Source organism: Sarcophilus harrisii, chromosome 1 (assembly GCF_902635505.1).
Source record: "Sarcophilus harrisii chromosome 1, mSarHar1.11, whole genome shotgun sequence".
NCBI lineage: Eukaryota > Metazoa > Chordata > Mammalia > Dasyuromorphia > Dasyuridae > Sarcophilus > Sarcophilus harrisii.
Genome location: NC_045426.1, coordinates 339,876,108 through 339,899,154, shown reverse-complemented (window position 1 = coordinate 339,899,154; position 23,047 = coordinate 339,876,108). Strand labels below are relative to the sequence as shown.

At 50.6% G+C, this 23,047-nt stretch overlaps 1 protein-coding gene across 4 annotated transcripts; it reads right to left on the bottom strand.

Moving 5' to 3' along the window:
• Positions 1 to 1,318: 1,318 nt before the first annotated feature.
• PRR35 (proline rich 35) lies at positions 1,319 to 22,476 on the bottom strand. 4 transcript variants are annotated; one of them, XM_031945711.1, is made up of 5 exons: positions 22,206 to 22,476; positions 21,838 to 22,030; positions 18,279 to 18,419; positions 6,767 to 8,364; positions 1,319 to 5,683 (listed from the first exon to the last, which is right to left on the bottom strand). In XM_031945711.1, the coding sequence occupies exons 4-5, from the start codon at positions 8,311 to 8,313 to the stop codon at positions 4,906 to 4,908; spliced, it is 2,325 nt and encodes a 774-aa protein (XP_031801571.1). In that variant the 5' UTR covers positions 8,314 to 8,364; positions 18,279 to 18,419; positions 21,838 to 22,030; positions 22,206 to 22,476; the 3' UTR covers positions 1,319 to 4,905. The 4 variants fall into 4 exon arrangements, with proteins under 4 accessions (XP_031801571.1, XP_031801572.1, XP_031801570.1 ...); XM_031945712.1 differs by lacking the exon at positions 21,838 to 22,030; XM_031945710.1 differs by lacking the exons at positions 21,838 to 22,030; positions 22,206 to 22,476 and adding an exon at positions 18,982 to 19,817.
• Positions 22,477 to 23,047: the final 571 nt, after the last annotated feature.

Here is a 23,047-nt window from a genome sequence, read left to right as displayed (position 1 = left end):
CATCATTGAGAGGAATAGAAGCACAATGAGGGAGGGGAAGCTCATTATGGGGGTGGGGGTGGGAACAGGGATGGAGTCTCAGTGAAGGGGGAAATTCAGGGAGGGAGGTGAGGGTGGTGAGGGCTCATTCCCAGTCAATGTGGACAATTCCCCAACCAAATGGAGATTCCTGCAGCTAAGGGGATGGGAAAGTCAGTGAGAAGACAGCATAGTTAGAGATGTGGGGGCTTAGTGAGGGAAGAGGTGCTCAGTGAAAAAATGGGGAGCTGAATAGGAGTTATAGGGGCTCATTGAGAGAATGGGAGCTCCCAGAGAAGGAACTCAAAGAAGAGGATGATGGTCAGGGGAAATGGAGACTCAATGAAGGAACTGAAGGGTCCAGAGACAGAACAGGACATAAGTATGGTCACATTAATTCTGAGATTGCATTTTTTTCTCTTCCCCGAGATTTGTGAAGCCTTTAAAATCTTTTCCTGCCAGGGTTTGCACTCAGGCTGAGAGAGAGCTTAACTGGGGAAAGGGAATTCCAGAAGACAAGGGGCAGGGAAGGGGATTTAGAAATTCATAGCTAGAAAAATAGGTATCAGAAAGTAAGACCTGCTTCCCTGAGAAGGGTAGGGTACCTAGGTCTCTTCTTGGAGCAGGGACTATGTGCCATCTCTGTTCTTCCTCAAACCTGGAATATGTTCTACCTGCCCTCTCCCCACTTCCCCCAAAGAGAATTTTGATGGCTGAGCTTGGTAGCACCCACTGTGGGAAAGTGAGAGGATTGGTGGGGACCAGGCAGGCTGGGGGTCAGCCGGCTGTGACTGCCGATGTCTATCAGACTGCCTGTCCGTAAAGGGGCCGGAATGCATGGCCATCTGGTGCCGTGGCCAGAGCTGGGGAGCCCCAGGCACAGATGCATCAGGATAAGCAGGGGGCTGGGAGAGCTCAGGAGCTACATTCATTCTTTCCCTTCTCGTTGGCTCCCCCAAACCCTTTCTTTTATAGGTCCCCCCAAGCATACAGCCTGCATGCCCTTTGCTCCAAGAGAACCTTTAGGAAAGAGGAGGAGGAAGGGTATTCCTTCAAGAGGCCAAGAAACATAGTTTTATATCAAATTCAGCAATTCCTAGATCCAGTCCTAATTCTGGGAAGTTAGGTAGCACAGTGGATAGAATACCAGACCTAAAATCGTCTTTCTAATTTCAAATCTGGCTTCAGATACTTACTAGCTGTGTGACTGGGCAAATCACTTAACCCTGTTTATCTCAATTTCCTCATCTGTAAAATGAATTGGAAAAGAAAATGGCAAACCACTCTAGTATCTGTACCAAGAAAACCCCAAATAGGGTCAAAAAGAACAGACACGACCAGAAATTGACTGAAAAGAAATCCTATTTCTGTGTCTGATTTTCCCTCTCCTAAAAAAGGCCAATAATTATCTTTACCTTCCTCCCCTTATCTAGGAGGCAATGGAGAATATGGGAGTGTGTAGAATACAAGGTAGGACCTATAGAAAGTGACCTAAAGCATTTGTAAGACAAGGTAAACAACTGGGTGAAAAGCGCCTCAGTTTCCAGGGAGATGGGGCTCCTTAGAATTGTTCATCCCAGCTCTTCCTCACCCAGAAGACTGACATATACATTAATGGCAAAGGAAAGATTTTGACCTTGGAAGCAGGACTTCCATAAATAACCTTGAGAAAATTCTTACAAAACTGTAAAATGTAGAGGGGGAAGCAACCTCAGAGAGCATCCAATTCAACCCCACCTTTTACATAGAAAAATGAGGCCCAGAGAGGAGAAAAATTTGTCCATAGTCACTTAAGTAGTAAGTAGTAAAGCTAGGATTCAAAGGAAGGTCCTTAAACTCCTATTTTTTCGCAGTACGCAACCCTGCCTTCTAGATCAACTGGCCCTGTCCCTAAAAATGTTTTTGGTAAATTCATGTGAGCTGGGAAGGGATGGGGAATGGTGATAAATGGGCAGCTTAGATCAGGAACCACATCTGGATACTTTGCAATCAGCTACATTACAAATTCTGCTAGGGAAGGATTAAGGGATGCTTTGTGGATTACAACACTGTGGGACAGGGTAGGGACTGTGGAGTTTTTAAGAAGTGTATGTTCTTTTAGAATATCCACTTTCAGAGCTCTGTGATTCGGAATTATCTGCTCCTTCCAATTTTTGATATTTCTCATCTTAAAAAAATTATCTGTGTGCTTTTATTATCCTTTCCTGCTGTTACCTACCATTTGAGATTATCTGTAGTTTGTTTCTGGTTTTGGTGATCCTTTTTTATATTACCTGTTTTGAGGGTTACCTGCTTTTGAATTATCTGTGGGCTTTTCATGTTACCTATTTGGGGAATATCCTAGAAAAAGAGAAGCTGTCTGAATAATAAAGAACTCCCAGAGCCCACTTGGGCAGGAAGGTGGTTTATATTTTTATATTTGCAAAATTATGAACAATAAATAAAGGTGACTGTGCAGCCCCCCAACCCCTGCCACCCCCATTATTCTACTCTGCCCTCTTCCCATTTCCCCAGAAATGAATAATCACTAAGAACCCAGGAAGTGATTGTCCTTCTATCCATGCACAGTATAGGATATCCAAGAAGTTGTCCCCTTTCTGAGAGGAACAGTGGGAGGGGAGTCATCATACCAGTTGCAGGAGGGTGAAGGGAAATAAAAGCCCCATCTAGGAATTCTGATGTATGGCAGAAAGTCCTCGGGTCGGGGAGGGGGGGGAGGGAGGGTTACTCAGAGGCAATATCCTCTCCCTTTGTGCCAGTGCCAAAGACCACAGAGTTTCCTTGGCCATGGAGGGACTTTTCCCCGGGGACATCAAGAAGGGAAGGTATGACTTGAGGTCAGTTTTAGTCCACCTGAGTGAGGGAAGGCTTGGGGAACTTTCTCAGGCAACCTTAGGCAGATAGAGCTTGCTTGAGACAAGATTTAGGAAGAATTCTCACCATAGCTCAGCCTTCATTTCTCTAGGGACCCTTCTCCTGGCCTCCTAAATGGGGTCTCATCTTCCTTCACCCAGATGGAGGTAAGGGGAATACTTCTCTTAAACTACATTTGGTGTGGCTTATGTGCAGATCTGATTATATAGAATTGTATATGAAATTTCTTCATGAACTCAGTAAACATTTCCCTAGTAGGGGTGGGGAGCTAGTGTGGTTCTGGATAGTGCCTTTATAAGCTGGACTAATAAAGATTTGAAGTGGAGCTCCAGAAGTTGGGGGGAAGACAAGGAAAAATCACAGAATTTAGAACTAGAAGGGACCTTAACATCCATCTAATCCAATCTCTTTGTTTTACATGTGTATAGCATCAGCCAAAAGATTAATTGATTTGTTCCCTCTCACCATTAACAAATAGTTGGTCTAGTCACCAACATGCAGTCTTTGTTCTGGGGCACAGGGGCCATACCAGTTGGGCAGGGAGTGTGTGTGTGTGTGGGGAAGTTCCTGCTTCTGGGGTTAGAATACAAGATCTCTAGATTTCTCAGATCTCTGTACTCTTTTCTTTAAAGTCTAACCTTAATAAAGGATAAGGAGAGGGACTGGATCTGGGATTAATTTCATGAGTACAGGGAACTCCCAGATAAGGAAATTTCCTCTACCAATCTGGGTTCATATCTTCTCTGCAGTATTTCTAGTTTTAGAGAGCTGCCTGAGGCATTGAGATATGTCAAGTAAGACTTGCACTCTGGTCTTCCTGGATTTTAAGATTAGGTCTCTACTTTCCAAGCATCTCCTTAGAAAGAAGCTGATGTTTGTTTCCAGGGCACACCCAGTGGACAGAAGGTCCTTTCTATCCCTTAATCCTGTGATTTTCGAATTCTAGGGATGGGATCCAGGTTTGGCCAGGATTAATCAAGAGATTAGGCTATGGAGCTGCTTTAGAGCTGGGTAGAAAGGTGGAATAAGGCAGAGAAACGTAGAAAAGAGAGAGGAAGACACCCTTCAGCTGAGATTGGATTTAGGAAGCTATCCCCCTTTTTCCCCTAGATCCCTTATATGGGGAGCTATTTATCAGACTCATTCTAAATCTACAATAGCACCAGATTTCTCATACAGGAAGCCCTCCTACCAGTTTTAAGGGAAGGGGCGTTTACTTCTCCAGAGCCCTGGGCAGGGAGGAGGTAGTAGAGACAGAATCTGGAGAGAGGGTGCTTTGGCTTGACTCAGCCTGAGGGTGGAGGGGCAAGTGTGTGAGGGCAAGGGGAAAGGTAGGCTGGAGGAGGGGCTGGGAGAAAGCCGGCCAGGCCAGTGGAGAGAGAGAGAAAGGCGGGTCTGGGACACAGAGGGGTAAAGTGAGCACGGTGAGGAAACCCCGCCATCACTGATGACATCCCCTTAGTGATGCGAAGGGACCGAAGCTGGGAACCGCTGTGGAGAAGAAAGACCAGCTTGGGAAGGTTTGGCAGTTTGGGGGCGCACGGTGAGGGAGGTGTCCAAGGCCCTCATCATTTGGGCTTGGGATTCTAGAAAGAGCTACTGGGCTGAGAACCAGGGGAAGCAATGAAGGGATTGTGGCTGGGGTGTACATCCAAGTAGGATTCTCCGGAGGGCAATGCCCAAGAGGATCTTGCTCTTTCTGGAAGGAGGGAGAGGCTTCTGCCAGAGTCCTTTCTCCTGGGGACTCATGGTGGGGAGGGCAGAGCCAACCCAGTTCAGATAAAACACCGAGTCTTTGGTTCGTGAGGGACATAGTTGTTTCCTCTTCCCAGGGATTCTGTTTTCATCCCCTCCCTGACTCATAGCCCCAGGAAGGAAAAATTGGGGGCTTTGGTACCCACCTGGGGAATTTCCCTGATTGAGATGACTCGTTTTCTGGGACTGAGACAGGGAACTTGGGCAGGAAACACAAGTCCAGGGTGGTTTGGAGGATGAGGGAGTGGGAAGACCAAGTCAGACTTCAGTGTTCTCAGGACTATGGAGACATGTGGCTTCTGGATCCCCAGGAAGGACGCCTAACCCACTTCGGGGTCCTCCACCCCAACTACCTAGAGGCCCTTCCTCAGAAGCCAGGAGCTGGGGGCCCCCGGGAGTAGATCCAGACCCCCCAGGAGCTCTCCCATCAGCCCCCAGTAAGACGCTGGAGTCTGCCTCACATTTAGTGGTATGGCCATAGAAGGGCTCTGTGGCCAGTGTTGGGGGTAGAACTGTAATGGGCACCCCGGGGGACTCTGAGGAGCCTTGTCTCCCTTCTGGCTGGCTCAGCTGCAGTAGCAGCAGATCCAAGGGTGTCTTGGTGGTCTCCAACCCACTCTCCTCCCAGCCACCCTCCTCCAGCTCCAACTCAGTAGGGGAGGGCCCAGGGGAGGGCCCTTTGTCTGGCACTCTCTTCACAGACAGGTCAAGGGGCCCCTCAGGAGGCCTGGTTGCCTTCTCTAGGGCCTGGTGAATGTGGTAAAGCTCCCGGCGTATCTTTCCCAGCTGTTCCCGAAGCGGCCCCTGAGTGGGACCACCTGCGGTAGCCAGCTGACCCAGCCGTCTCTCCACTTTCTCATAGTCTCCCAGGGCTTTGGACAGGTCTTCTCCGATTGGACCCGGGCTCACTGGCCTGTACCCCTGCAGGTGTTTGCTAGGAGGTCCATCCAGGGCCTGGAGAGTGGGAGAAGTAGCCTCAGAGCCAACAGTATCAGAGTCCTTGGGCCATGAGAGCAGGGATGTAGCAGCTGACACACTGCAGAGGGAAGAATCACAGAACTGTGTCAGGAGAGAACTTGGGTGTCTAATCCATCCACCCACCCCCATTATACAGATGAATAAACTGAGACCCTGAGAGCAGAAATGATTGGCTTAAGATTACACAATGCATAAGTGGAAGGTCTCCTGCAGTAATCTTTGTCCTCTTCCCTGATGAGAAGGAAAGGGGTTGTGACTAAGGACCAAGGTGATTGTGGTCCTTTAGAGCTCATGAGTCCATGCCAGCCAAAGCCTCCCCACACCCCTACCTTCTAAGGGACCTTGTACCTGGGACGTGGGTCAGGCTCCAGGCCCGGGGATAGGTGGGTGAGGGATAGGAGCAGACAGAGGCAGAGAGAGGCCCAGAACTGTGCCCTGGTGATGGGGCATCCAAAGCTTTCTTGCCCTGGGTGACTGGTGGGTATGGAAAAGGTAAAGGTGGCCGGGGCAGAGGGATGGGGGCTGGCAGCCCGGAAGCTTGCATTATGCCCGGTCCTTACTAAGAAGGCCTGGAGTAAATCCCGTCTGCCCTGCTGCCTCCAGCTTCTGCCTTTAAAAAGTACAAGGGATGGGCTTCGATTTTTAAGAGCCCCCAGAAACCATTCTCTATTGTTGCTCAGTTGTTTTTAACCCGGTCACGTCTGACTCTCTCTGACTACATTTGGGGTTTTCTTAGCAAAGACACAGAGCGGCTTGCCATATTCTTTTCCAGCTCGTTGGACAGATGAGGAAACAGAGGCAAACAGGGTTAAGTGATGTATCCAGTCACACGGCCAGTAAGGGTCTGAGGCCGGGGCTGAATCAGGAAGCTGACCCCAGGCCTGGCACTCTGCATCATGGTGCCCCCACCTTTGGCATCTTGGATCTGGTGCTCCTTCCACTGGGAAGCTGTCCCTCCCCCAGCCTCGCAGGGGCCCCTCAGGCATCTCTACAGCAGAGCCCTGCAGCACACCCCCCCACTCTACACTGGGGGTGGGGCAGCTCTGGGGATTATGTAGGGTCATTACCCCACCAGAACTAGCTGTCCCACAGTGATCCATGGAAGGCCCCCACCTTCTGACCAGTACCTCCCCCCACTCACCTCCTCTGGTAGTCAAACTTCCCCAGGGGCAGGCTGTCCACACCTGTGGGATCCTTTGGGAAGTCCACTCCACTCCCCAAAAAGGGCTTTCTTTTCAGAGTGCTCACAGCTGGGGGGCTGGCCAGAGTCCCCTGGGTCCTCCTGGCACTGGGCCCCAGCAGGCTCCGATAGATCTCCGATGAGGGTGTTTGGCTTGGCCCAGTACCTTCCTTCTGGGAACTCGGATACCTGCCTTCCTTCTCCTCTTGCTCCTCCTCCTCCTTAGTCCCCAGAGGCCCTGCTTGGAGCTCTGTCTCCTGGCCCGGGTCCCTGTGGGAGCTCCGGGGCCAGGAAGCCGCTGCTTTGGACACAGGCACCTTGAGGAGCCCTAGAGTCGCGGGCATCTCTCCAGGGGCCTTGGCTGGGAGAGCAAGGTTTGCTGGGGCAGGTGGGGCATCAGAGGCTTTCCCCCCGGGGGTCCCCAGGGCGTGCTCGAACAACAGCGGGTAGTAGAACCGTGGGAGGAAGGCTGAGCGCTCAGGGCCTTGCAGAGTCTGGAAGGGGGCGGTGGCAGCGGTCGTGGCAGCTGGTGGGGGCAAGAGTTGGGCAGCTGATGCCAAAAAGGGCATCTGAGTGATGGGGGCATGAGTGGCAGCAGCACCAGCCGTGAGTGTGGGTCCCAGGTAGGAGAAGAGCCCAGGGCTTAGGGGGTAGTTTATGCCCAAGAGCGACAGATTCAGGCCTTGGGCCTCCTGAAACTCTCCATAAGCTGGAGGGGGATAGCAAGGGATGATTCCACTGCCCTCCGTGCCCACTGGGGCCAGATCGACGCTGGCTCGGCTCTTCTGGCCCCCGGCCACCAGCCGCCACTGCTCCATGAGGAGCCCACCCGTGCTCAGGGATTTCTTGGCCCCCCTTCCCATCTTTGGCTTGGGGTCAGCCTCTGGTGAGGGCGGCTCCCGGCCTCTGCCCCCAGCATTCCGGAGAGAGAAGACATCGGTGATAATGAAGTCAGGCTCTGGCTCCCTCATCTTGTCCTTGAACCCGAAGAGGAGGGCTCCCATGTCGGCTTTGGCTGAGGCCCCGGCCTTCCTGCCCTCACTGGGGTCCATGGCCCTCAAAAGCCCCCCTGCTACTTCCTCCTCGTCGTCATCCTCAGGGAAAGCACCCCCATCCTCACCGGGCGGCCCCGGCTCTGCTGGGGAGCTGTTTCCCGGCCTGGGCCCCAGTTTGGGCCTCTTAGGCGGGGCTGGGTCTGAAGCGTCACCCTTGGGCAGGCTTCGGGGTCCCTCGGAGGTGGGGAAGAGCCGCAGCTCAGGCTGCAGGAGATGGCCTTTCTTGTAAGCCCAGTCGGAGGAGTCAATGAGCAAGGACAGGGAGTTCTTGCAGAGGCTGTACTTCATGTGGTTGTACAGGTGGGACTTCTCCATGCAGGTGAAGGGGCACTGGAAACACTTGTAGTTGTACGGCTTGCCCCAAGGCCTGGGGATGTAATGGGGTTTTTTGGGCTTCCGCTCCTTGGGCTTGTAGGAGGCGCCCAGGCGGCAGCTCCCCACCTCCTTGGACATGGCAGCAGGCAGCGCGGCTCTAAGAGGCTTCCCTGGAGATCATGGGCCCACCTGTGTGTGACAGAGAGGGGGGGTCATGCCCTGCTGGCCGCTCAGTGCCCCCAGCCCCAAGAATGGCCGACTTTTCTCAGCGGCCCTCGATCCCTATCTTAGGACTCAAACCTCACCACCTCTTTTTCCTTTTCTCTCATCTTTCCAAGAAAAGGACCTACAGGCTCGCTATCTTTCCCCATTTCATGTCTTCGTGGGTCCCTACCTCTCTTATGTCTCTGTCTTTGCCAGTCATTGTCTTTCTGTTTTTGTCTGTTTTAGCCTCCATCCATTTTTGTCTCTCTCTGGGACTGTGCTCCTCTATCTCTCTCATTCTATCAGTTTTTCTGTGTCTCCATTATTTTCTCTTTGTTCTTTTTCTGTTAATATTTCTTTATGTTTCTATCTTCTTAACTCGATGTTTATGTTATTCTGTCTCTCTCTGTATCTCTATCACTGTTTCTGTCTCTCTGCCTTTCTGTTCCCCCATCTATGTCTCCTTTTTGTTTCTCTCTTTCTTTCTCTTTCTGTTCCTCCCATCTGTATATCTCCTCTTTTCCCCTTATATCTGGCTCAGCAGGGTACCCTGCCCTCAACCTATTCCATACTGTTCCCCCAAGTCACAGATACCTCATTTGCCTCCCATTCCCCATACTGTGTATGTGACATTTAGTCATTTTTGCTCTAGGTGTCAATCCTTTTTTTTTTTTTTATCCACCACTCTCACTCATAAGGACCTCAGCTTCTCCATGTGTACAGTGTAAAGGGGAACTGTATTGAGCCAGGTAATGGGAGTGGGTCATACAGGCCCTAGGAATTATCAAACCATTAGAAGCTCAGAAGGGATCTTGGAGAGGATTTAGTCCAATATCTCACTTTGTAGAAAAAAAACCTTTTATTCCTGATTGAACACTTTGAGAGGGAGGGAGCTCACTACCTAATAAAACAGCTCAGCTGATTGTCATACAGCTTAGATTGTTAAAGAATTCATTATACTGAGCTGAAAGCTTCCTCCCTCTATCTTCCACCCATTGCATCTAGTCCTGCCCTTTGGGGCCAGGCAGCACAAGTCTAATCCCTCCTTCAATGACAGCTCTTCAAATACTTGCAGACAGCTATCATGTCCCTGATAACTCCTCTCTTCTCCAGGCTAAACATCTCCAGTTCCTTGGAGGGATCCTGAGAGTGAGGGTGGCCAGACACAAGTAATTCCCTCCCCTTCCCTACTGGCTTGCCCCACACTGCTGTCCTATCTTTTTTCATGGGGAATGGGGGAGAGTTAAGGTGGAGAAAGGAATAGAGACAGAGACAGATGTGGATAGGGGAGGGAAGGAGGAAAGAGGCAGAGACACTATGAAAGAGGAACTGGAGATCCAAGATAATTCCAAAAGACTTGGAATAGAAAATGCCATTTGCATCCAGAGAGAACTACAGAGTTTTTTGAATGTGAATTGAAACACACTATTTTCACCTTTTTTTGTTTGTTTGCTTTTTTTTTCAATGTTTCCCTTTTGTTCAGATTTTTCTCTCACAACATGACTAATATGGAAATATATTTAAAATGATTGCACATGTATTAACCTAAGTTTTTTTGCTTGCTCTCTTGGGGAGGGAGGACGTAAAGGAAGGAAAAAAAAATCTGGAACTCAAAAATCTTATAAAAATGAATGTTGAAAACTATATAACTGGAAAAGCAAAATACTAAAAATAAAAAAAAAAAAAAAGAAAGAGGCACTGGAATTGGGGAGAATGTATAAGAGACAGAGACAAAGGATAGGAACTGAGAGGGAATGCGGTGGTTCAGACTCAGGACAAAGGGAGGAGTATCAGAAGGAAGGGCACACACAGACACATTCACTGTGTGCTCCCAGAACATACTCACAGACACATTCATATATATATATATATATTTGCATATTTACCAAGACACTTACAAATACACATAGATGCAGGCAAACTCATACATACACATCTATGAGTGAAGAAACAGATCATTTCACAGAGAAAACCACTTTCATATTTAAAATCACATATGATATTCCCAAGTCAAATTCGCTGTGGGAATGTTCTCTGTCCTGTTACCTCTCTGACTTCGTTCCCTTCCTTTTTTCCCCCTGCCTCCAATCCAGGCTGTCTCAATTGCTTCTCCTGAGGGACTTTTATGTCTCTGGGGAGGGAAACCCCAGTATAGCTTAAAGCATAGGTTTGTTCCAGCCCCTTGGGACCTTGTCTAACTTTATTTAGTCTTGACCCTACATCTGAGAGTATAAATTTACTCCCATCAGCTGTGACTCATGTTCAGCTCCATCACTTAGGGGAAGAACTCTTAAATTTCCAAGTATCCTGGGTGTCTGGTTGGGAAGATTATGGGAAACCTAAGTATATTGGACAAGACTTTAAATATGTAGCCTCAGTTTTCTCATCTGGATAATGGGAGGGTTACAGTAGCACAAACTATGTCTCCCTTTCCTGCCAACTATATTTTACTCCTTTCTACCCCAGAAAGCTGTAGGATAGAACAGAATCAAAGTTTTGGCCCAGAGTGAATGGTTAGGAAAGGTCTTTTGTATATGTAAACATATGTATGTATATACCATACTTGATAAAGTATATAGAAATATACTATATAAATGTATATACGTGTGTGTGTGTGTGTGTGTGTGTGTGTGTGTGTGTGTGTTCGTTCTTTGGTTGAGGCATCCTACCCCAGGGACAGGGTCACCACTCTGGTTCTGTTCTATCCTACAATCTTCTTTGGCACAGGGGATGGGAGTATAATCTGCAGGAGAAGGAGAAAGAGCATGTGTCACTCACTATAACCTTTCCATTATTCAGATGAGAAAACTGAGTCTCTTCAATGTAAAGTAGGGAGGTCCATCCATCTAAGACTTCCATGTAAATAACTACTGGGATTACTAGTGAAAGCCACCCCAAGGAAAAAACCTAAAGCTTAAATAATGCTAAGTGCCTGGAATTGGAAAAAGGTCGTAGCAGAAATAATAGGACAGGGACAGTATTGGACCCTTAATTTTTATCACTCTGTCAGGGATCCTGGTACGCAGGGATAGACTAACAGCCTTAACACTGACTAGTCATCAGGTCTGGCCTATAGCCTTGGAAGAAACTTTCAGGGGTGAGCTGGATCCAGCTTCTTCTACATCTGGAGCGTATTATCACGTCTTCTGGAAGTGCTACAAATCAAGGCTTGATTTATTGTTTTGTTGATTGAACTTAAGAAAGTAATGGAAGAAATGTGAATGTTGCAGATTAAACTTAAAAGTGTCTTGTACATACAGTCTCTTTCCTGGCCTTTCTCTCCCCATCCCCCCAACTTTCTGTTAAACATTTACCACCTTTAGGCCTGAAGGAGTTGTGGTAGGGGAAGCTGGAAGGAAGATGACAGAACCAGAAGGAGCCATGAAGTACATTAGAAACCATCTAGCCCCCTCATTTAACAGATGAAGAAACTGAGGCCCTGAAAGAAGTGATTTCCGGGTCACAAAGGGAGGTGATAGCAGAATGGACATTCCAGCCTAGGTCTTCTGATATCTAAATTTGGATTCTTTCTACTACTCTGAGGACTAGGAATCATCTTGATCAGTCCTTGCTTTGGGGCAGGGGTGGAGCCCAAACCAACTGCGGACCTGGCAGAAACTTCTGAGTTGCCTCTTTATTCTTGTTGCCTTGCCTCCCCAGAACAGATCCTGGTCCCTGCCTGATAGTTCAATTTATAGAATCTTATCCTTAAGGGTCACCTTGTCCTGCCTCTTCATTTTCCCTGAGGGACTTAAGGGTAAGAAAAGGGATTCATTCAAGGTCATAGAGGTAAGAGGCAAAATCAGGATTCAAATTTGAAGACAGAATGGGGATTGTTGAGCACTGGGGCTCTTGGATGTGGAATACTATCCTTCTGGTCACTTCTTGAACCAAGGAAAAAAACTTGGGTCTAGATATTAGAGAGACTCAAATTACAATCCCTGTTCTAAACTTCAGCGACTTCAAGGTCAGTCTTCACAGTACAATAAGCATAGATTAAGTACTTAAAGTCAGCCCCAGCATAGTGGATAGTAATGTGGGAGTCAAGAACAGGTGCATTTAAATCCTGTCTCTGAAACCCATACTGTGACTCTGGATCAGTCACTTAAACTAAACAATTCTAAGACTATAGAAGTTGTAACTTAGCTTTGGTAAAAGGAAGTTCCTCACAGATAGTTCCCTCCACTATCAGGGATCTAGGAAAAATTCTCAGCTTGGTACAGCTCCCACAGAGGAAAAGAAGAGCTCTCCTGCCAGGTAGATTTTACTCCCCAGGGAAAGTTACCTGCTACCGAAGTCTACGAGCTGCCCTTTCCCCAAAGAGCCTCCTATCCACAGACTTCGAGACTAGCTGGTCCGGATGAACTGGACAGAGAGCCTGTCATCCAACAGGGCAATGAGTCCTTTTATCATCGGATCAACCCAACCCATGCACAAGGCATCCTCATCTCTCCTCATTCCCTGCCAATGTCTTTTTTTTTTTTTTCTCCCGGAGACACAGAACTGAATGAGCAAATAGCCAACTAAAACAATTGGACACAATGCCAGGGCATAAAGCCGAGCAGAAAGACCCCATCTGACCCCCTCCCATCTCCAAGTGCTGCCATCCGGCCACAGGTCCTCGCAGAAAGCTGCCCGCCTGGAGTGCACCAGGGATCGGGGCAACGGAAGCAATGTCCACCTCCGCTGGGTATTCGGGGGTCCCCCCGCAGAGCTCCCACTGCCTGGAGCGTGTGCCAGGCGCCCGCTAGTCCAGAGGCTTCACTTGCCAAGCGGGGGAACGAGAGAAGGGAAGCAAGAGCTCACGGCCGGGTCCCCCTCCCCCCTCGCCAATCCCCCAGTCTCTCACTCCGTGGGACTTTTCTCTCTACGGGAGAGGGCATCTTAGAAAGGAGGGGGCGATCCGACCGGAGAAGCACTCTTCGTCGCCTCCCCAGCCTGGACAAGTAGCTAGTGGAGCGTTTTCTTTCTCCTCCTAACTTTCCCCCAGTTCTTTAGTCCACCTGGGCCAGGACCCAGAGAGAGAAAAATCAAAGCTTCCTCCCCTCGCCTGGCTCCTTTTAACTTCGAGCCTCTAGAAACAATAAAAATTTCAGGACTCACGTTCCCCGGAACCGCCTGCTCGAGCCCACCTCCTGTGCGGGGACCCTGGAGATGGGTGGGTGGGGCGAGGGGAGCCGTGGGGGGCTCCCCTCCGGACCTCAGCGCCCTCCCCGGGACCTCGAGGGCCTTCCGGGCGCCCCCGGCAGCCCGGCGCCCAGGGCCGAGCTTCCCCTCCTCCCCAAGGCCCCCGCCTGGCGGGCCGGCCGGCCGCTGAGCAGGGACACATCAAACTCGAGAACAGAGGCTGGAGCTGCCGGCCCGCGCCCCCCTTCCCCGCGCCCGCCCGCCCGCCCGCCCGCTCTCCTCTTGGCTCGCTCGCTCTCTCGCTGGCTGGCTGGCGCTCTCTCATTTGTACCGATTTGCCCTGGGGGCGGCTTTCTGATTTGCAGCGTCCCTCCAAGGGCTGAGTTTGGGGAGGGGAGGGAAGGAAGGGGGGTAGACCGGGGAGACAGAAGCTCCGCTTGCCAAAAGCGGTTCAGTCCCAGAACGGGCACAGACGGAGCAGGCTCCGAGCAAAACCAGCTGGGGCGGAGCAGAATGTGCTTAGTGAGAGGCTGGTTTGGGTGTGTGTGTGTGTGTGTGTGTGCGTTACATGTGTACGCACTGCATACACGGGTATTCGTGCCGGTAAGAGTGGCGGAGGAAGGCGGCCTCCTACACCTGTCACCTTCGCCCCGGGCTCTCCTGGGAGCGGGTGGAGGAGTGGGGTCTGTGCTTGTGCACAGGTAGGGGCACACGGGGGTGCGCGCTGCATAAGGGGGCTCACATGCATGATGTGGAGGAGGGAAGCCTGCAGACACCTGGCTTCTTCCCCTGCTACTTTCCTTAGGAAGGGGCTGGGGCAGGAGTGCACCATGCATGTGCAGGTGTCCCTGGCTGCTGACTGGGGTGGAGGATGTTCATCCCCTGTCTCCCTCATGCCTCTCTGCTATTGAGGTTGGGGGCCAAGGGGATGTTGTCGGAGGTTGGAGGGGTATGGAAACTGGATCCGCTGCAATACTGCAACCCCTTCTCACCTCCTTCTTCCCTCTTCCCCTTAAAATTCTCCCCACTGAGCCAGTGACCTCAGGGGAAAAGTGGGCCACCATAGGAAAATATCCATACCACCCCAATCTGGGGCTTCCAGCAAGAAACTAGAGACTGGCCTGCCCTGGAGCAAGTATCTGTCCCTAGTAGAAGAAACTGCTCTTGAAAGGATCTTGGGGTGGGGAAAACCTTAGAAACCTTCTCTCCTTTGCCTCAGCCCCCAATTGTGCCAGAGCAAGGTTTTCCTCCTGAGACTCACTGGGCAGAGGGACTCGATAATCTTGTGAGAATGGAATAGAGGTAGGGCAGCTTCTTGGTAAGGGGGAAGAGTCTGGGTCTAATGCTTGGGAGACCTGTTCTGGACCTCAGCTTTCCCATTTGTAAAATAGAAAACTACCCAGAAGACTAAACTGAGAAAGCGCTTTGAGTTCTTAAGAAGAAAGCCATTCATTTCTCACCTGGGGTCCTTCCCAGGAGGTTCCAGTAGCTAATAGTATGAGACTCTGGACCCTCTCAGCTCCTCGGCCTACCCTTAGGGCAGAGGCTAGAGGAGCAGAGAAAGAAAGGGGGGGTAGAAAAGACATCCTGTCCTTTTGGGAGCAGGTGAATCCCAGCCAATCTATTCCCAACTCTAAACAGTTTGTCAAAAGAAAGAAAGAAAAAGAAAAAAAGAAAAAGAATGAATTGCCTCTGCTGGGGAGCTAAGAACCACATATCAAGGCAGTACTTTCCAGTCTAGGGGGAGAATTAGAATCTTGGTGGTCCTCTCCAACCAACCCTCTGCTACCTTCTAAAATTGGGAAAGTCTCGGTTCCCTCACTTATTAAATGAAGGGGGTGCAATGTATGTCTTCTATTTTCTCTCTCAGATTTAAATCTAGGATCATCTCTTAAGTCAGGGGATTGGGCTCCAAAGCTTCTGATATCTTTCTGTGTTCTTGCTATGTATGCTCTATCTCAGTGCCCTGCATGTGTGCTGCTATGGCTATTTTTTCCCTCACATCTACATATGTGCCTATTCCTATATGGACATGTGTATCTTTTCCATGTGGTTTTCTTGTCCTTCTGTCCTCAGCTGCAGGATGAATCATTCAGTGGGGTTGGGAAGAAATGGAGAAAATGGAGATAGCTCAGGAGAAGCAGAGATGGGGAGCAAGGGAGGCCAAGACAAGAGGGCTGGAGAAGAAAACTGAAAAGAGACCAAGGAATGGGAGATAGGATCAAGGATGGTGGAGGATCCTGGGAGACGGTGTTAGGGTATGGGACAATAGGTCAAAGAATAGAAGGGAGAATGAGGAATGGAAATAAGATAAGGGATAAGGCATGGCAGAAGAATAAGAGGGGATCAGGGAACCAGAGATTTGGGAATAGGAGGAGACCGTCAATGAGGAAGAAAGGGTCAAAGAATGGGAAAAAATAGGTTAGAGATGGGAGAAGAAGGTCAGGAAAAAGAAAAAGGTAGTCAGGGACTAAGAGGAAGAAGGAGTCTGGGGAGAACGTGGAAATGTGGAGAAAATCTGGGAATGGGAGAAGGGATTAAGGAGAAAAAGGAGGAAAGAGGAGACTGGGGGGGGGGGCTGCAGTTTGAAAGAAATGCCTGCAGAGTAGGGTGCCCATGTTCTACCAGCTGGCTCAGTTCTGGGGATAATGCTGTCAGGTCAGCCTGGTTGGTCCCTGGGCCAGCTGGGGGCCGATGAGGGGTGGGGAATGGAATCTGGGGGCTGAGTTGAGTCCAAGGTCCCTGCTCCTCCCTTCTCCTCCCCGAGCCTCCCTGCGGCTGGCCTCGCCCCCAATCTGCCACCGTGGGAGCAGCCACCTGTGCAGCAGGGCTCCATCTGGGATCAGGGATGGGGGGGCGGGGCTCCTGTGTCCCCGAGTAGGGTCAGCCCAGAGCCAGGGGGAGCTGACATGTTAGGGGGAGGGGAGGAGAGGGAAGAGTGCAGGAATCTGAGCTGCTTTGTCTACCAAGTATGGAGACTTTGGCTCTGTCCTCTCTGTTTCCTACTGCCCCCATCTCCGCCCCTGCTGTGTGGGGTTTGCTCTTACTGCTGCTCCTGCACGTGTGCCTGGAGTTGTGGGTGTCTGTTGTATGTGCTCCATGTGCGTGTGTGACTGTGTGCTATGTGCCTCCTCCAAGGCTGCCATCACCCAGAACTCGATCACCCAGAACTCGTACACCGTAGGGTCTTAATGTTATATAATAGGCACAAGCACAATAGCTTCCCCCCAAACAGAGGCCCACCTAGTTCAACACAAGGGATAATGCCCAGCAATTGTTATGTAGCAAGGACACAGTAGGAAAGTCTCTATACACAGGCAAAGTCACACTCACAGCACTCATTCCCCTTCCTTTTTACTCCATTTGTGTGTGTGGGGTGAGGGCAGAAGACACTCCCAGATCCCACTCCAACTGGGAAATCAGCAGAAGGGGAGACTGGAGTCCTTTCCCCAGTCTGAAGCCCTGTGGGGAGTTTTTTTTTGTGGGGGAGAAGGGAGAACCAAGGGCAAGCTCCGGCCCAAGGAGACATCGAGACCCGGGCGGCCCTGTCAGTCCCCAGCCGGTCTCTGGACACTTCAAACCCACAACCACCAGGAGCTACCCAGGACAATTACCTCTGCTCTCATTTAGATCCTTCAGACTGATTGGGCGTTTGTTAAAGGGATAGCCAAGTGGGGCAGAGGCTGCCCTGACTGGGAACGTTTCTCCCGAGGAGCTCTGCTTATGCACCGCCTTGGCTCTATGGCGGTCTATCTTAGACGGGCCGCGGTAGCTAAGGGCACTCCTGGTATGGTCATGGTGGACTGCGTGGTGATGCTGGACATGGACTTGATTCTAATTGTGTTAGGATCTGAGCCACTTAAAAAAGTCAAAAATGTTCCAGAGGGTGGGTTCAGTAAGGGAGAAAGAGATGGGGATGGAGCGGTAAGATGGGACTCAGAGGATGCAGAGCTCCAAGAGAGTGAGCCAGGAGGATCAGTAAAGGAACTGGGACACAAGGAAGGGAATGGGGGTGGGGGAGATCAGAGAGAAGAACAATCAATAATGGGATGGAGATCGGCTAAAGTAACAAAAGTTCAAAAGGGGGATGAAGGCTCAAAGAAGGCAATGAGGTTCAAAAGGGAATGGAAGCTCAGAGAAGGGAATGGGGAGTCAGAGAAAGAAATAGGGTTTAATAAGGAGATCTGGGGACTCAGAAAAAAATAGGGACTCAGTGAGAAGAAATGGGTTGGTTGGAGATTTAACAAAGCTTCTTTGAGAAGAATGGGATTTAGTGAAAGGTTAGTGGGTTCAGTGAAGGAGATGGAAGCTCCCTGAGGGGACCAGGAGCTCAGGGAGTGATTGAAGGCTCTCTGAAAGATGAGTGAGAGGATGGGGGCTCAAAGAGAGGGGAGGCGGGTCAACCCTTTCACTACTGCTCAGGCATTCAGCCACTCCCGGACAAATCCCGGGACCTAGCCTGCAATTCTCAGCTTGTCCTGGAAGTCGATGTTTGGGTTCTGTAAGCTTCTCTCTGAACAGACAGGCTCCCCTGAGGAGGGATGAGGATGAAAAATGTTCATGTGGGTCGGGGCGACGGCTGCGGCTGCACAGAGACCATCTATCAAGCGGAACTCACAGCGGCACAGCTGTGCCTGCCCTGATGCCTCCTGCCCCCCTCAGCCGCTTCTCCCTCTCCATCCTGGTCCTCCTCCCACCATAACCCCAGGCTTGAATAGGGAAGGGGTCTATGCCTATTCTTGGGGAGCAAAGAAAGACAGACAGGAACCTACCTGGGGTAGAATCCTGGAGTCTAGCCTGGGACTGCGGGGCTGTGGTCTGTCTGAAGATGAGGGTGGATGGAGATCTGAGAGAGGAAGGCAGTGGAGCTGGGCTTCTAGCTGAGCCAGTGGGACATCTTTCTTTAACTGCCCCTGAGGAGAGAAGAGATATTTGAGGTGCACAGTATAGTGGAGTGGGGGAGAGAGGGAGCTGGAATTTGGTGATACCCAGGTGACCCACTGGCCTCTACTTCTACCAGGAGTTCAAAGCTTCGCTTGGGCTGGGGGCTTCCTCTGGGACCCTTTTCCAGAAGATCCTCAGGACAGTCTGGCTCAGCGGCAGAGCAGCCTGTCTGACCCGGTGATTGCTAGCCTGGCATCCCCCCCCCCCCCACCAGCACACTCCCATATACACACACATGTACTCAAGGGAACAGGCAAACAAGCACACACATCTTGGTGGTTAAAGAGATATTTGTGTGTACGCCTTAACACAAATACAGACAAGTACCCAGGAATCCAAACCCACGACTGGTGCTCCCTCCCGGTTTAGTCAACTATCTGCTTGGCCGCCACTCTATATCTGCACTCATCCTACTCTACCCAAACAGGTCACACATCGATGTCATGGAGTCAGGAGACCAGATCCTGGGTCTGGGGCCTTGCACAGAAAAAGCCCTTTAATCAACTATCTGCTGAATTGAACTGAACTTACTGGGTGACTTCTGGCAGGGTCACTCTCTCCTGATCTCAGTTATCTTCTCTGTAAAATGATGGAGTTGAACCGAATGCTTTCTAGGATCCCCTTTTGGCTTTATGGTATGCATGGCAGAATGCACACATGTGTAAGTTCTTTAGATGTATGGACAAAGACGTAACATGTCAGACCCTTTCTGCACAAGCTGCTTGGAAACCAGGGAAAGAGATGAAGACCTAAAGGGGGCTAGTGAAAAAGGAGAAGTAAACTCAAAAAATGCAGGTTTTCAGGGTAAGTTTGGGAAGAAGAAGGGAAGGATCTGAAGGTCCAAGGGGCCCAAAGGATGATTCTGTGAAAGCAACCTTAGCACCTGCATCTAGTATTTCTCCCTCCCCATTCTTCTCTTCTTCCTCTTCTCCAGTCTGTTTTCCTTTCCCCTCTTTCATCCCCTCAGCCCTTGAGAATAGAGATTCCCAGTGAAGGTTACCAGGAGTGGGGGTGGGATGATGCTGAGTCAGTGATTGACAGCTGTTTTTTCCAGTAAGGTGGGACTTACAGGAGGCTGGGAGGGTAGAGGGAGGAGGGAAGTACTGGGGCTAGAGTTAGATTGGGAAGCAAAAGCTCCAAGTCCCTTACATTCTAACCTGGGGTGGGGTGGGGAGCTAACTTGAGAAGTGGGAGATGGAACCAAAGAGAAGAGGCCTTTGCCGGGCCATTGTACCCAGCTGATTTCCCCCAAGACTGACAATTTCAAGAATGGGGTCAGGAGCATTGATCTAGAGCTGGAAGGAATCCTAGAGACCATTGAAACCACCCTCATTTTAAAACTAAGGAATAAGGCGCAGAAAGATTGTGATTTGTCCTGAGTCATGTAATTATATCAGTATTTGAACACAGCTCTTTGTGATTCTAAGTTCGGTGTTCTGGCCATTTTACCATTCTATCTTCTAGGTTATTGGAGCTTGCAGGTATGAACCGTGAAAATCTAAACAGATGAACAGTCCTATAATATTTGGGAAGTCATCCACAAACATCCTCCACCCTCCTCAACTGGCTGTGGCTTTCTGTGCCCCAACTCAAAGATGGAGAAAGATGTGAAGGGGGTCACAGACACCATGAGAGCTGCAGTAGCCTTTGAAGTCACTTAGTTCAATGCCCTCATCTTACAGGGAAGGAAACTGAGCCTCAAAGAAGGCCTTCTTCCAAAAGGAAGCAAGTTAGGGGCAAACTGAGTCTAGAATCCAGAGCTCCTGATTCCCAACCAGGGCAATTGTAACCTGTTCATAGTAATGGAGAAATCTCTGAGGAGACCCTCACTTGGCAAGGAGTGGGGAGGAAGACATAAAGGGTGTAGCTGGCAGAGGGGAGCTGGGATCAGGATGAGATTCGGTGCATAAACCCATGCCAAGGAAAGGATTTTGTCCCTCATGTAAATGAGATAAAAATTCAGACCCATGCCTTGGAATAGCCTAGATGTTCTCAGGAATGGTGGGTAGGAAAGACCCCACAGGCAGCTGGCTCTGCAGGTGTCAGGCAAAGACTCCATCTTGATGGCAGCCCAGATCCCATTTTCAGTTGATGGTCCAAGTGACACCCCACCTAGAGTGGGGAGAGTTGGGATGGTGGTGGGAGAAATAGCCCCTCATTCATCTTAGCACCAAGCAATTTGATACCAACAAGACTCAATCCCCGCAAGGAAACTCCCATTGCTTATTTCCATTAGGAGAGATCACCTCCTCTGTCCCCACCAATCCTGACACTCCTCTGCCACTGCATTTGTCAGTGTGATAGATTTAACCAAGCCCTAGTGCTGGCGAGCAAGTCTTCCTTCCCCCACCTGTCACCTCTGACAACATTGAATGACAGAGCTAGAAGAAACCTTAGAGATTTTCTAGCGGACCCTGCTCTTGCCTTTTCCACCCCCATTTTACAGGGGTAAAAACTGAGGTCCAGAGTGAATTAGAGGTAGAGCTGGATCTAGAGAGGTATCATGACTCTTAATCTAAGACTCTCAAATGAGATAATCTATGTAAAGCAACTTGAGGACCCTAAGATGCTAAATACACATTTATTCATATTTAGTATTATTTCACCACAGGACACTGCCAATTTTCAGTAACCACAATGCCTTTCTTTAGATGATTTAGGATTATAAAGACAGATAGGTAGGCAGATAGCTCTTAGACCTTGACTTCCAGTGCTATCCCAAATTCTCAGTTTTGGGGGTTGCAAGTACTTATAGTTGAGAGCTGAAAGATTTTTTTTTAAAGCCCTCGATTAAGGAGCAAATCTAGGGATTGACCTATTGAAGCCCTACTTTGATGAGGCTCTCCAAGCATACTGCCTAGGAAGATTTGACAGAAGTCACTGCCCCAGTGGGTGCCCTGGTGAACAGCAGGCCAAAAAGCTCTGGTCATGGACTGAAGCACCAGGAGGAGCTTTTTGCCATCCCTGTCCTCTCTCTCCTCCAGTACTCCAGTAAGGGAGAGATAGAGGTCAATCTGATCCCCAAAAGCCCACACATTTTTATGGATTTTATGAGGGGCATCGGGTAATTAAGCTAACTTTTTTAAAGCTGGATAGGTGTGTGGGTTCCCTGGTTTGGAAAAGACCAGTCACTTTCCAGGAACAGAAGTCAGGGGGTTTGTACTGACATATTACTGCCTCGTCTGGGAGTTACTGTTTATTTCCGTTCTGTTCCCCCTAACTCCCTTATTCAAATAGGACAATTAAAGAGACAATTAACAATATAAACTACATATACGCAGGCAAACCTACACATATATTCGTGCATGAAGGTATTGAAATACAGAAACTCGGACACAAGCGCAGACCCTCCCTTTCCCTGCCTGGCCAGATTCCTCTACTTCTCACCCAGCGCCGAAGGACTTCCAAACTTCTTTAGCCCCCGGTCTTGCCTCAGAGAGTGGGCTGCCTGGTCCTTCTAGTGGGGCTGATTCCCGGACCTGCCCATCCGATGCTCCGCTCTTACGGTGAGAAACCTTGACCAGGGACCTTCAGCCCTTGCCTCTCCCCGTCTCGGCCGTTGATCTACACTGTCGAGGAGCTAAGAATGGGGCGGCAAACCCCACTGCCCTCACTTTGGGCACTTTCATGCACACGTAATCCCATGCCAGCCTCCAGCTCCCAAGCCCCACTCCTCCAGCCCTCCCGCAGCCCGCCCGCCGGCCGGTCTTGAAGCCTGGCCGGCCCTCCCATGCCCGGTGCCCGTCTTGTCTTACCTGAGTCCCCCCGGGCCTGCCCTCCCGGCTCGGAGCCCCTCCCTCCTTCGCAGGGCAGCCGTGGGTCGGCTGGGCGGGCGGCTCGGCTCGGGCTCCGGCTGCGTGCGCTCTGCCAGGCTCCCGAGCTTCTCGCCAGCGAGCGAGTGAGGAGCGGTTCGGGCTGAGCACTAGGTATATATTGTCTGGGAGTGTGGCCTTAGGGCCTCCGCAGGGCGGTCTGGTGCCGTGCCTGCCCCTATATGGAAGATGCCATCACATGCTTCTCCGCTCCCAGCCAGGGGCCGGGTGGCAACACGGGGGCGGGGAAGCGCACCAACTTCAGAACCGGGCGCGAAAGCCCCCCGCCCGCCAAACCCCGCCGGACTCGCACCTGCCCCGCGCTCAAACTTCTCCTCCCGCCACCGTTCCAGCTTCTTGTGTGTCTCTGGCTCCTGGCTGCCCCTTTCATGTGGTGCTGGAGCAAGAAATTCGCTTGATGCCTTCTTCCCACGCAGCAGCTGCCGGAGAAGTGGGGCGCGGAGGGTTAACGAAGAGCCTGGCGAGCATCGGGGCTCGAGACTCAGTGCCTTCTAGGGCCCCCATCCCCTCCTCCCCCTCCCTCAATTTTCCCTCTAACCTGGCCTCTAAGTGCCCGTGGGCGCCGAATTATGCCCAGAGACCCGGCTAGTCCTCCTGTCCACCTCTCGGGAACTTATGGCCTAGTCGAGGGCACATGGAAAGCAGAACTGAAGCATTGAACCCAGTCAGGAGGTACGTCCGTTTGCATGGGGGCAGTCCCCACGGTGGGGGGCCGGGGAAGAGTGTCTCTGTGTCGTGAAAGATCAGAGCTGTGGAAGAACCTA

Bases quoted from the DNA above. Each gene is read 5' to 3' on its own strand.
- PRR35 (XM_031945711.1), bottom strand. From the start codon at position 8,313: ATGTCCAAGGAGGTGGGGAGCTGCCGCCTGGGCGCCTCCTACAAGCCC. The intron at 5,684-6,766 runs GTGAGTGGGGGG...TTCCCTCTGCAG, and splicing joins AAGTTTGACTACCAGAGGAG to TGTGTCAGCTGCTACATCCC.